The sequence below is a fragment of the Pezoporus wallicus genome, unplaced genomic scaffold, assembly GCF_028554395.1.
Source record: "Pezoporus wallicus isolate ANWC-B61680 ecotype Strahan unplaced genomic scaffold, APGP_CSIRO_Pwel_v1 contig_3858, whole genome shotgun sequence".
NCBI classification, from domain to species: domain Eukaryota; kingdom Metazoa; phylum Chordata; class Aves; order Psittaciformes; family Psittacidae; genus Pezoporus; species Pezoporus wallicus.
The window spans coordinates 3,630,219-3,643,839 of NW_026638754.1; the positions used below are offsets into that span (position 1 = coordinate 3,630,219).

Genomic DNA, 13,621 nt, shown 5'->3' on the forward strand with positions numbered 1-13,621 from the left:
CAGATTTCTGCTGGCTGCAAGATATTAATATTGTTTCAATTAGTCTGGTTGCTGTAACAGCAGATTTCTAAAAATTGCAGTGATGGTGGCTTGGAGGCATGCAGTGTGAGCAAGGACACCTCTTGTTCCCCATCCAGATCCCAGGCTGTGACTCCAAACCCTGTGCCTGCTTGGAGCAGAGCTAGTTTAGCCCCACCCTCTGAGCAGTCCAGCCTTTATTTATATGAAATCTGTGGTCCAACTGGCTTCAGATGGCGTGTGTATGTGCGTGTGCCTGCCTTCTGAGTGTGTGAGACGAGCTGGGATCATGAGCCAGGGTTGTTCCAAGTGGTTTTAATCAGCAGCCCATTAGAGGAGAACGGAAAACTTCCAACAGGATAAGAACCGAGTAAGTAAACGTAACTGTGAACTTGCAATCTGGACAGAGCAAATGCAAACTAAAATCTTCATAGTCTGTCAGTTTTCAGATAAATGATCACTTTTAGAGAGAAAGCGGTGTATGCTGACAGGAAGGAGGCAATTTAAAAGGACTGGAATGAAGGAAACTGTAAAAACAAAGTGGGAATTGAGAATGCAAGAGAGAAAAAAAAACAGCAAACGATTGTTCACAAAGTTGGTACACTCTCATACTCTTTTCAGCTGCGGACAGGATGTGTTTAGCTTTAACCTCTTGCTTTCTTGGATGCTATCGTGTGGCTGTGTAGTTCCTCCTGCAACGTGGGTGAAGATTCCTGCTCCTCACCTGTCTGCCAACAGGTCTGTTCTCCCGACAGCGTGGTGTGGAAGAGCTGGCTGTGGCTCCTTGCAGAACACCCCATGGCACGCTGCTCTTCGCTGCTGCTGACTTCTTGTTTTTTCACAGGTTGTTCCTGTACCCCCATGGGACAAAATTTCCTGAGCCTCTGCTCCTCTGGAACCTGTAACTTCATGCCAGGCACCACGAAAGCGCTCAGCAGCAGAAATGGGCAAGACTCTTGCTAGTTTTGGGTAAAGTCTGCCTTTGATAAGTCGCAGCTACTTGGATTGCATCTGCAATGTGGCAAAGGGCGAAGTGAGGACAGCGAAGAGGCCATGGTTTGCGGGCAAGTCCCCAGGTGCCGCAGGCTTTGTCGCCCTCGTCCCTTCCTTCTGGCCTTAGTGGTGGCCATCTGTCTGTTCTGCCAGACCCTGTCTCCTCTCATGACCAGCAGCATCCTTTCGACAGTTGTTAATGGGATCACACCCAACAAACTGACCAAATCCAAGCAGGGGAGATACAAGGAGGTCTCCCCAAGCAACATTTACTGCTTCCTCCCTAGCACTAACTCACAGACAGTGAAAAAGGTAAGTCAGCTGGAGCATAGCGCTGAGCAATAATTAGCAAAGCGATGGATAGCGAGTCTGGCAGGATCATCTGAGTCCATCATCTAAAATTAGCCTAAGCTTGGAAGTCTGAGATCTGTATACAAACAAATGGGTGATATAATGACAGCAGCATATGCGCAAGCACATCGCTATTACCAGCTCCTTGGTCTGGTGTCATTAACACAGGAATCTTGAAATCTTCTACTGAAATATGGCATTGCTCTGTGACTCCCAGGGGATTGCAGTTTGCTGCACAGACCATATTTTATTTTGGCTTTAGGTATTGGTTTAGAGGCTTTACAGTACAGGCATGTAAATCAGGAGTCAGTGGGGTTTCATGAGAGTGACTGGGGCTGTTAGCTAGCACCAGGACTGCAGCTGCCCTGTGTTAAAGTTATCTCCTGGTCTGTTTTGAACTTCACTGGGATTCTGCTGAGAAGCTGCACTTGAGAAGTAGAAAAGACACTTTTCACATTTTCAAATCTCACTATTTACTTTGGAATCTTTGTCCCACAAATTTAACTTCGTCCTTAGGTTACCTGACCTCATGTTTATTTTATACAGGGTTCCTAGAATGAGTGTTAAAAGCCAACAAATGCAGACACTGTTATTTTAGTTGGAAAATGTGGTTTGTTAAATGGTCCAGACTGAGGTAGTTATTTTTACTCTGGAATCTGTGATCAGCACTAGCACAAATGTTTCGGGTTTTCTTCAATCCTGTAAGGAGCTGCTAATAGTGCAGGAGATAGCACACTGTGAAATTATCATTATACTGTCATTTTATATACAACTGTATGAGGACTGTAAACATTAATCTGATAACTTCACAGGTTATGGACAGCATCCACACGAAGCAGTTAAAAATATATTAGAAGACTGCTTCTTTGATAAGACAGGGTTCACAGCCTGGAAAGTCAGTAATATTGATTTTAGGAGACCGGTTGTAAAGTGCATCTTCTGCAAAGTCAAAAAGAGATATGTGAAATAACTATGGCATGAACTTTTTAAGCTTAAATCTTAAAAAATGGATATTTTTTTCTAGCAAAGGTCAGAGAGATTTATCTTAGAGTTGCAGAAATCTACTCAATGCTGCATTTGTCATAATTTTACATTTTAATGACCTTTTAGTACACTAGGTACCAAGATTTGGATTTGTTCAACAATGTGACACGAAGAATTACAATTTAAAGGGCAGTAAGCACAGCTGACAGATGCAGGTCCTATTGTGTTACAGCTTTTGACACTTAGAGCCCATTTCTTTTTACTTGTTGCTATTGTAACAGCAAAGAACATTTCACATCTTTCCTTGGGCTACCTAAAGACTGTAAGAACTTGTGAAATAATAGCAAGTGTGCTGTTTGGCTGAAAGTATTTGTAATTTCTTCTTTCCCAATTTTCATGAGAAAAAATATGGATTAACACAGAACTTGGCATGCTCTCTATTTGAAATGAGAAGGAAACTCCTGTTTTTACAACATGCAGTACTTTCTGCCCTCCAGCATACATGGTTGGATGTGACTATCACACGCACATGCTGAACCTATATTACAGATGTCAATGCATATGTTAACCCTTTATAGGTGTGTTTTCCAGGGCTGTGCTGCTCTAACACATTCCTCTTCAAGTTCTGAAGACCACCCATAGCCGGCTCCTTGTTTGTCTTGAAAGTTTCCCCTAGAGCATGATGTACAAAATGTCTTGCACATGTTGGGATGTTACTCTAAGTTTCCAGAGGATACTCTGCTGGTTGTGTGGGCTGAATAGTAGTCTCAGGGGACAGAAAAGACAAGTATCGCCGACAATCTCCACCACTTTGCTTTGAAAGTGTGCTCTTGAGCTGTGTGTTTTCGCCCACTGCTCATTCAAATAGCTGAACTGTTGTTACCTTGCTTGATTGTATTCGGTACCTGATAACATCTAAGACAGATGTCATGGTCGAAACTTTACACTGTTTTATTTTACTGTCACGTGCCCAGCCACAGTAGCTAGTTTGGAAAACAAGTTTTCATTAAAGCTCTGGTTTAAATCTTTGTGTATGAACCTGGAAAAATACTTTTAAATATGGTCCAAATTATTCACATTTTTAAATAACTACTTACTCTGTAAATAGTCCAGCAAGCAAACTTGTTCTAACAGAAAAAAATCATTTGTGCAGTTAAACAGTGACTTAAAGCAAGCACGGCAGTGGGTCTTCTGAAATCAAAGTTCATGAATAATTTTAAGGAAAAGAAGACCCTGCTGGAGATAATATTCTTTAGATAACACTTAGTGTTTCTGGGTTCTGAGCCACAGTATCTGTCACACTGCAGAATGTCTTCTGACTGCGTAGGGGCAGGTTTAACTCTTACTTCCTTCAGAGAAACAGGCAGTATTGTGTTGAGCATGCTGCGAGGCTTTGGTTATGATATTGTTATTGCATGAGCAAAATCCCCTTCCAAAGTCTGATATTTTCTCTATAGCAGCTTTTATGAGCCATTGGGGAAGCAGAGAGAGAGATCTGAGGAAAAGTACAGCTTTGCCATTGCATCTCTGATCTCAAAATTCGTCTCATTTCGGTAAGGAAAGTTCCAGACAAATGTGGAAAAAGTATGGGGCTGGAAATTACCAGTTTGGTCTGTAAGTGTGTCTTTACATCCAAGATGCCCTGGGATGGAGCCATTGCAAGCTGTCTTTTTGAAATTGCAAAAATTGCAGATTTCATTCATAGCCTGGAAAACCTGACAGCTCATAGTACTTCTCTCAGGTACCACACATTACAGGAGTTTTAAAAGCTGCTGGAAAGCCAGTTTTGTAGCCTTGTTTTCATGTGAACAGAGGTCAACATTTTCTAGTATAAAATGAAATATTAACACCTGTAGCATGAAAAATGGAAGGCTTATTTTTGAATCTCCGACATTAATGGCATTAGAGGGTGATATCACATCCAGCAACAGGCTGTCTTCAGGTTCAGCCAGGCACGCTCACCTCCTGTATGATGAAATATTTGCAGACACATATAGTGAGCAGAAGAGCTGGTGCATCAAATTGAAATAGGTGTCAACAAAAAAGCTCCTTGAAAACCTTGTGTGTAGATTTGCCTAGCAGGGTATTGTGCCAAAAATACTTTTGGTACCAGCCAGATGTAAAAACATTCCATTCAAGTAATCTAGCTCTGCTTCTCAGCCAGCTCTGAGGAGTAAATTAGCTGGTTACACTGTGTTTCCACTCTCTGAATTAATTCAACCAGAGCCAGCTTAGCTGTCTCTTCCCAGCAGTGCATTTTGCCCAGGTAGAAGTAGGACCTCTGCTATGGGGAGAAAGAAGTAAGACAGTATTGCTCATGTGGTAGGCACTGTTTCAGCATACTAGCTTTCTAACCATAGGCAATGTATAAAAAAAAAATCAGATTTTTAAATTTTAAGATGGGTCCTGAGAGAGATTATGCCATGGATACTCACAAGGGCCTTGCTTCACATCCCCTGACTAAGGCCACTGAGAAAAGGAAAATAAACAGGACATGCAGCTGATTATATGAGAATTCAATGGGTGGGTGAGGCTGGCATCTTCATACATAAAATGTCACACGTATGGTGAAAGAAAGCAATCTTCACTTTCAAGACCCTCAAGCTGCCACTTATGTTTGGTATAAAAGATGTATCTCAAGAGGAGCTATAATGAGGTGAGCACACAGGAAAAATGAGAAAAGGTTTTTTATGGCTTCCTTCTGAACAAATAGGATAGGATACCATTTACTGGGAGTGGACAGTATGGAAGATGCAAGATAATGACAGCTTGATGTGGCCATATCTCAGATATACTATGTAGAAAAACGAAAAGAAGAAAAAGAGGGAGAAACATCATGCTTTAGTCCTAAACAAGACTTGGAGGAAGATGCAGCTGAACATCTTGCACAGGTTACAGGTCCAGGTACCTATATTTTGTAAATTGGGAGGGAAATTACTAAAAAGATGAGAAATTGTTACTAGGCAATTAGAACGCTGACCAGCCAGAGTGGAATTATCCTCTCTTTACTTGAGTGCTCCACTGTATCTTGTCAGACCCAGAAAGTTGGACTTCATAGTCAGTAGAAATAACCGCCTCTAATGCTAAATTCATCATGACTTGTATGCAGACATTTAAACCAAATGTGATTAACTTCACCCTCTAAACATATATGTCTGGAGTTTTTTTCTTTGATTTTTTTTTTTTTTTGATAAAATATGACTGTTTCAGTCAGTATAAGCAGGGAATGAAGGGGGCAAGAGAAGGCTGTCATGGAAGAAGGCACGGGGAAAGGAGGTGGTGTGGGAGGCAGAGTAGGGAACTATGACTGCAAGTAATCATAGAATCATAGAATAGTATCCTCAGAAGGCACAGAAGAGATTGTGCACAGAGGGGTCTGGACTTGTGCAGGGGAAGAGAAAGGGAGATGGGAATGGAAGTGGAAAGAAAAGAAGACAAAGCTAATGGGAACTTTTGAAATGTAAATATGTGAAAAAGGAGAAATGAAGCTGGATGATAGAATGACAAAGGGTGATTTTTGCTATTATGCAGAAATGCAGTGTGGTGAGAGTTCTGAATAGAAAAGAGTACTTCATGCATAATAAGGGCTGATACATTTTTGAAGTAAATTAAATCTTTAAAGATTATTTATTTTATAGAATACAGTAGGGGAATGAGAACTCTTTTCTTACAAGACAAAGAATTTTGATAGTATGAAACCTTTGCTAATAGAAAGCAATTGTCAGATGGTATATGGTATCAGCAACTAGTTTCCTTGGAATGAAACCCTACAAAAGCAAGAAATTTTTTTTCTTACTTTTCAATGTAAAATGCAAAAGGCTCTGAGGAAACAGCTATTTTTATGAAGCAGCTAAAGATGTTTTGGTGATAAAGGGCAGGGTTATTGTGATAGCAGTCAGGAAAGAGGGACAGGGTGGAGACTTTCTGCAGGAAGGGAACTTTGAGAAGGATGCTTCGGCAGCAAATGGGAAATGAAGGCAGAATCTCACTCATGCACTTCATTGGAGCCCTTTCCTCAGAAGTGCCTGTTTTGATAAGATGGTAGGATTGGCTCATTGTCTGTTCTCAAGGCAGTCGGTACCATCAACTGCATGCAGTCATAAAGCAAAGGCATTTTGATAAAATAGCTCTGTACTTCCAGCTCAGAGTGCTGGTGATGACTATGCAAATAGTCTAGTTTTGCTCTTGGATTTATGAAGACGTCAGAAACCAGCCATCAGAGTAGTGCCAATAATCTAGTTGCTTGCTCTGTATTTATTCAGCAAACAATTGGAAGCAAAATTACATTCCAACCATTTAATTCTACAACCCGGTTCTTTCTGATTAGGAAATCTAACAGAACATAAAGCCAACATACTTAAATATCCTCCTGAAAGTGAAACGGGAAATAAACTTCTCTGTTACTTCTTGATACATGAGCTATGTGCACTTCAAATATAACGGTAGTATGAACAACTTACTATTTCTATGAACTTTTATGCAAACATGAAAAAGAATTTAAAAGTCACATCTGGAATTAATAAAGGCCTGCACAGTCCTGCAGATGAATGACTTCAGGCATTAGAACCACATGCTAAGGTTTTATTTTTGATTTTATTAATGCTGTTTAATATCAGTGCAGTAGTTTCTAGGAGTCCCACTCATGGGTTTTCTGTAATGTTATGCTAGGTGGTATTTAGCAGTGAAGGTAGGTCCACACTTCCTCTGCTGGCTTAAATGGGAATTAGACGGTTCGCTGCCTGTGAACATTGCTGGTAGTGCCAAAGTTGTTTATATAAGGCTGGTTCTCTTTCATGGAATTGTTGTTTCACCCCCATTTCATGCAAAGGCCTTTTGGTTTGCACAGTGTCTCCTCCACCTGTTTTGCAGCAGCCCAGTACCTGCAGAAACCAGTGGGGTTAAAATAAACTGCAGTCAAGTTATTTGAAGCAGTTGGACAGACTCTGACAGTCTTGGATAGCTTGGAGTAAAAGAGTGGCTGCCTGTAATCAACACAGGGACTAATGCCACCAGAACTGGGTGGCTGAAAAGATGATTCATAGTTTTTGAGTTCTTTCCTGAGAGGAGCTTAGGCAGACAGGAGTTGGGCCATTATGTTAGGAAGAAGCATTTTGTTTCTGCAGTTGAAGTGATGGTCAATGAAATTCTATGGCAACAATTCAAATTGTATATTTGTTTCCTTGCCAGGCAGAGACAATGCATCAATATTTATGGAATTACGCAGTCTTCTTGGAATCTGAAAAAAAAAAAAAATTAAAAAAATCCAAGGAACTGTTTTTCTCTCCTCAACTTGAAATATCTTTGCTATTTTCTTCTTGGCCAAACCAGCAACAGTAATAATATATTATCAGATTCAGTTACTGACAAAATTTTGGATTTTTAACAACCCAGAAATTCTGTACAACAGAGGAAAGCTTCAAGACTAAAACAATCTATTAGGTCTTTATACATTCATGACTTCAATAAAATAAAATGAAGTTTCAAGGAAAATGTCAAAACATTTTCTCTTTAACAGGGAACTTTGCAGCTATGTGGAACTTGCAGGCAGACAGAACTAAGAATTGCAACTCAGATAACAGAAGTCTATTTTCAGTCAGACAAAGATGGTTACGTAATTCTTGAGCATTCATATTATGTAAACTGGACTGTTTATCTCATTTGTTAAGATCTCAGAGGAATAGAAGTTTAATACTTTTTTAATTCATAATAAATTTTATGGAGCTAAATTTGTTTTCTTTTGCGTTTTTCATGTTCTTTCATAAACTGAAAGCAAAATCATAGAATTCATTTTAATGCATTTTTAGCACTTTTCTGCCCACTGTGGTTTGTTTAGACCAGTTGTTAAGGCTGTGGGTCATCTGTAACAGCCTACTGCACTAAAATGAGGTCAGTGACTCAGAAACCTCAGCTAAGTGCAGTGGTTTTCAAGCTGTAAAAGCAGGTATGTCATGTCAAAACTGACACAGGCCTCATCCTAAATCACATGGTAAATCTTAGCTTTGCTGTAAAGCCTCATTAATGTCTGTGTAGACAGCCATACTATTGTCTAGGTAAGACATGGGCCACAGATGCTCTTTACTGATCCCTTTCACATAAGATGTATTGAATCTGTAATAAACTGACCTCCTAACAAATAGCCTGGAAAAACTGGGGAAGAGCTAAAAAATGGTTGGGATATGAAAACATTGGACCATTCAACAATTATTCTCTAATATCCAAAATTTTATGGAGTCAGTTTTTTGGTCTAAGCCTGCTGCCCATTAAAGTTGCAGGAATGCCAAAAAAGTCAGAACCATAAAACATGGAAATATGCGACCAGCTTATTTTCATCTACTGCACTCTGCTTCTTTTATACCAGCTCTCTGCCCAGACTGCATTTTTATGATTGAGAAACATTTTATAAAAACCAGAAGACTCTTTTTAAGTGTATAAACATGACTGCCATTGCTATAACATTGGAAATTCTGAAAAACATCCAGTAGTAACTAGATCAGCATGGCCAGTGATGTAAGGCATTTTATAGAGAGCTTTGGAAAAATATATGGAATCACTTGCTATAAGCATGCAGTTGGGCAGAATTATTTTAACTTCTATGTAGCTAATGGGTAGTTTAGAAGAAAAGAAGAAAATGTGAGGTGTTACAGTGCACTGGTTTGGCAAGAAAACAGAGGACACATTGCATCTTGTAACCTGGACTGCAAATAGCTCTGAAAGGGCAGAGGAAATAAATTTGGCAACACTACGCATGGATCTCAAGCAAACACCGTAAAAGGTGTTGAGCTACTTCATATTATTTAATAGTACCGGATTAGACATCAGGTCAAGCTGTTAAATTTAGGACCACAGTGTCCTAGAGATCTCTTCGTGGCTTTTGGGGAAGCTGTGGATAAAAGCATCTCAGGTCCAGCGCCTGGGTGGCGGGAGGGGAGGCTGGGGATGCAGGCCAGCATGTTCCCAGCCAGGCCTGCCCAGTCCCTCCCAGCCTTGAATCGGGATGCTTTGGGCACCAGCAGCCTGGGGGATTTTATGTGTCTCTGGACTGTGTGTTCTAAGCAGCTAGTCTGTGCTTGTCCTGCAAGGGCCACTGCAATCACCCATGAAAGGTGCCCGGAAGGAGCCAGCTGCTGTGTGGGCCACATGGAGCCGCCCGGGGCCTTTTGTGTTTTGTGGAAGTGACCCAGGTTACTGCTGCTGCTTGAACTGCTGTGGTTTTTATGCTGCTATCAATGCTCTCTTGAATATTTGCTATGACCAAACTCGAGTGCTGTAAACATCTCTGCTGGTCCCCGGGGAGCTGGTGGAAATGCATCAGTGCTCACATGGAGGCGGGAGGGAGCACTCTGCTCCCTGGCAGATCCTGCTGCAGACAGGCTGACCCCAGGGGTCCTTGGGATGCCCCAAGGCCGCCTGGCTTCTGTCCCCTGTGCCTTAGCAGCCAGGCAGAAGGAGCGACATGGGTGCTGCTCAGCGCCAAGCCTGGCCAGCACCCTGGGTCTTGGTGGCCAGGCTGGGGTGAGCCCTGCGAGAGCCGTCTTTGGAGTATTGCCCACACTGGAAAATAGTCATTCCTGGGTGCTTGAGACAGAAGCTCTTAACGTCAGTTGAAGCAAAGCACTTAAGGTGTAACACTGCAGGAGGCTTTGCTTTCACAAAGAAAGCTGTATTTTTGTAGCACGATACAAGTGTGATATCTGTTAGTGAGGAGGGGTGGAGGCAAAGCATTACCAAATCCAAGGCTGGACCCTCACAGCAGGCAGCAAAGCACCCCCAGCCACACCAGGAGGGATGGGAGCAGGATGAGCCACAACTGCATGTTAAAACCAAACAGCAATGTGTCCTGGGCTGCAGCCCCTCTGTGCTCCTCGCATGTCCTCAGTTCACCCCACAACGCTGCCCCTTGCAGCACGTGGGATGCAAAACTGGATATGCATGCAAAATAAAGTGAGAGGTGTCCCGATCCTCTGAGCTTCTTCCGCAAGGCAAGTGAATAGAAAGTGGGAAGTGGCTGGCCGGGCTGCCTGGAGGAGGAGCAAGAGGGAGCACAGGAGCGGGGCTGGGGCAAGGGCTGGATTTGGGAACAGGGACCGAGGACAGGAAATAGAGAGGAAAGGCTGCCAGCGGCTGCTGGCACTGCAGGAGAGCAGGAAAGAGAGAAGTTAAGAGGAGAGGAGGGAGGTGCAAAGGCAGAAGTGGAAAGAATGACAGGTGTTGTGGTCGAGAAGGGTGATCTGAGACACTTGCTGCCCAATTAATGTGTTTTAAAAACGCTGGTATGCCAGTGAGGACATCTGACAGAGTAACTAATGCAGTTCCTGTGACTTCACCCTGTGCTATTTGTGCTGCTTCCAGCCAGCATGTGATCAGCCTTGAATATCCCAGTGTCTAAAGTAGCTTGGGTTGCACATTTAGCAAATACTCGTGGAAGGCTCTGACAGTGTCATACTGAGATATTTTTCAGGGTCCCCTCAATGATGCTGACCCTTTCCAAAGGGCATATCAGCTCTGGAGCAACAGCAAATGTGGCGTCAGAGGCTCAGGGCTCTGAAATACTTCGTGCTCCTCACTGCCACAGAGGAGCTCACACATCAGCCAAACGTAACTTAAAACTGCATCTTGTACTTGGGGAACAGACTGCTGAGAGGAGTGAACTTATCACGAGATAAAATGTATTTATTTTACAGGCCTGGTCCTGTAAACAGCTGGACGCATCTTGAATGACATACATTCATATCAAAACATCTGTCTTGTCAGTGGGGTGTACTGGGCACAAACTAGTGGTGTGTTGTTTGTGTAGCACTTTGTATGTCCTGTGATAAGCTTACTAAAATTGGAAGTTATGGAATATCATAGTTTTTAAAGGACATATTGCTAACTACTGGTAGGTTGAAATTCATGAACTTGCCAAGAACTAATTTCATGTCCTGAAGTTAATCGCTTAAATGCTACTATGTTTCAATGCTAAATCAAAAAAAAAAAAAATTCACCGAAGGAAAATCTTGTCTGTTAATGGTGTTTTTATTGCAAAATAACAACTAGACTATTCCAGATATTAGTAACCTGGCTCCACATGGCACATCCTATTTTTATGCCTTATTTTGTTGGGTTTGCAAGGATTTGGTAGCAGGGAGGGGCTACAGTGGTGGCTTGTGCAAGAAGCTGCTAGAGGCTTCCCCTGCGTCCAACAGAGCCAGTGCTAGCTGGTTTCAGGATGGACCTGCTGGGCCAAGGCTGAGCCCATCAGTGATGGTGGTAGCGCCTCTGGGATAACACAGATAAGAAGGGGGGAAAAAACTCATGAGACTTCAGCTGGAGAGAGGAGTAAGAATATGTGAGGGAAACATTAGAAAATTTAGGAGGAAAGTTGAACCCGAGAAGAAGGGAGGGGTTAGGGGGAAAGTGTTTTAAGATTTGGAGATTTTTTTGTCATTACCCTACTCTGACTTGACTTGGAATAAATTAATCTCCCCAAGTTGAGTCTGTGTTGCCCATGACAGTAACTGATGAGTGATCTGTCCTTATCTTGACCCAAGAGCCTTTTGTTGTATTTTCTCTCCCCTGTCCACCTGAGGAGGAGAGTGATAGCGCAGCTTTGGTGGGCACCTGGTGTCCAGCCAGGGTCAACCTACCACATTTATGTAAGACACAAGTTATTCCCCTTTCCTAGGGACCTGATGACAGTGGCCCACTAATTTGCTCTTTTCAGAACTTAGTATCAAGCTCACACTATCTCTGTGTGTTTGGGGTGGCTCTTTTTCCACTTTTTCTTGTAAGAAGCTCATATTCCAGGCTATTATACAGAGTAAGGGTTTCCTCTAGATGCCATTGTTCTTAGGCACTATGTGGAAAGACAGTGAATGTGAGACAACCCAAGAGTTATTTGGGATTCATTTGAGACCTCTCCATTTGCACCTATATACCAGTCTCTCTGCCAGTCCTCCTGGAGGATGTATTGTTTTGGACTAATAAGGCAATAAGTTACTGACAAGGTTACTTTTATTTTTCCATAGGCACAGCAATCTACAGTACTGTTTAGGATTATCCTCTGCATGCTTTTACCTCAGTACTCATCTTAATCATGCTGCACAGCAGAACTCAGAACCATGCATTTAGCATCTGCATAGGACCCATGTTCCTTGGAACACTTTACATGGGACCCACCAAGTCTTCTTTGCTAGGTGACCCACAGATCAGCCTGAGGCCACAGTCAAAGTTGGCTGGCAAGTACTGTTACTAGCTTACCAGAGCCACCCAGATTTCAGCCAAAGGTTTTTCTGTGAAGGGAAGATTAGGGTTTGAAGATCTTCTGTTGTTACCCTGAGCTTTCAAGCCCTTGAAATATTGGTCTAAAATGAGGTAGAAAAAAAATGGAGAGGCATACAAAATGGAATTTGTGGTCAGAAGTCCCTGATATAAAGAGAATTCTTTATTACAGTAGAAATAGTTCCTGGATTGTCACAGTAAATTACTAGTTTCTTTTTGTGAAAAGTATAACAACTATGTATTATACTGCTGAGGAGTGTCCTGTCTTACAGCCACTGTCTTTGCATTGTATTTGCTGTAGATCGACACTGCCATTCTCCAGTACTTTGGAAGCCGTAGGAGAAGAGCAGTTCTGTATGCACCTCCTGCCCACCGTGAAACCGACCGTCAGCTCTGTCAGCGCATCCTGGCAAAACATGGATACACAGTCACAGTCCTTGAAAACAGGAGGCTGATGAGAGAACCCAGGCATGAGGGCCCTTATCACAGTAAGAATAATTTGACTTAGTTAATTCGTTAGTTACTAAATGTTGGCTATTGATCCAGCATTCTTCCATAGAAACTCTCAATGTGAGTCAACATAGAAGCCAAATTCTAGCCCTTCTCAGTTGTGCAGCTAATTTTCCACAATTAGATGGTTCTTCCATTAGATACATCCTTCTGAAAAAAAAAAAAAAAAAGAAATGCAGCAGAGTGATTCATCATAGTCTTGACAAACAAATCAGATCCGTTTGGTTCCTGATGACTTCTCACATCAACTTCATCAATGTAACTGAGAGATTTTCAATAGAGCATTTAATAACAAAACAAATACCTGCTACATTTGGTTCCTTCTCATTTTCTCTCTTAAAGAAAAGCTGTATGCATTGAAGTATGCTTTTTCCATTGGTATTGTTTTGATTGTTCTGTAAGCTTGTTAAAGAGCATGATACAGAAGAACATTTTGCACTTGCTGCAGAAGCTGGGTTAAATTACAGTTGGTTCTTTGTTCCTTTTAAAATCTGAACCACAGTTA

General features: G+C 42.0%; 1 protein-coding gene across 3 annotated transcripts in view; it reads left to right on the forward strand.

The window, feature by feature from the left end:
• Window positions 1-13,621, forward strand: part of CPED1 (cadherin like and PC-esterase domain containing 1) — a 153,522-nt gene continuing 139,901 nt past the window's right edge. The window contains exons 1-3 of one of the 3 annotated variants that reach the window (XM_057412198.1): window positions 1-388; window positions 863-1,323; window positions 12,908-13,094. In XM_057412198.1, the coding sequence (XP_057268181.1) occupies window positions 1,072-1,323; window positions 12,908-13,094 (439 nt within the window). In that variant the 5' untranslated portion in view covers window positions 1-388; window positions 863-1,071. The other 2 variants (XM_057412195.1, XM_057412197.1) reach the window with 2 other exon arrangements.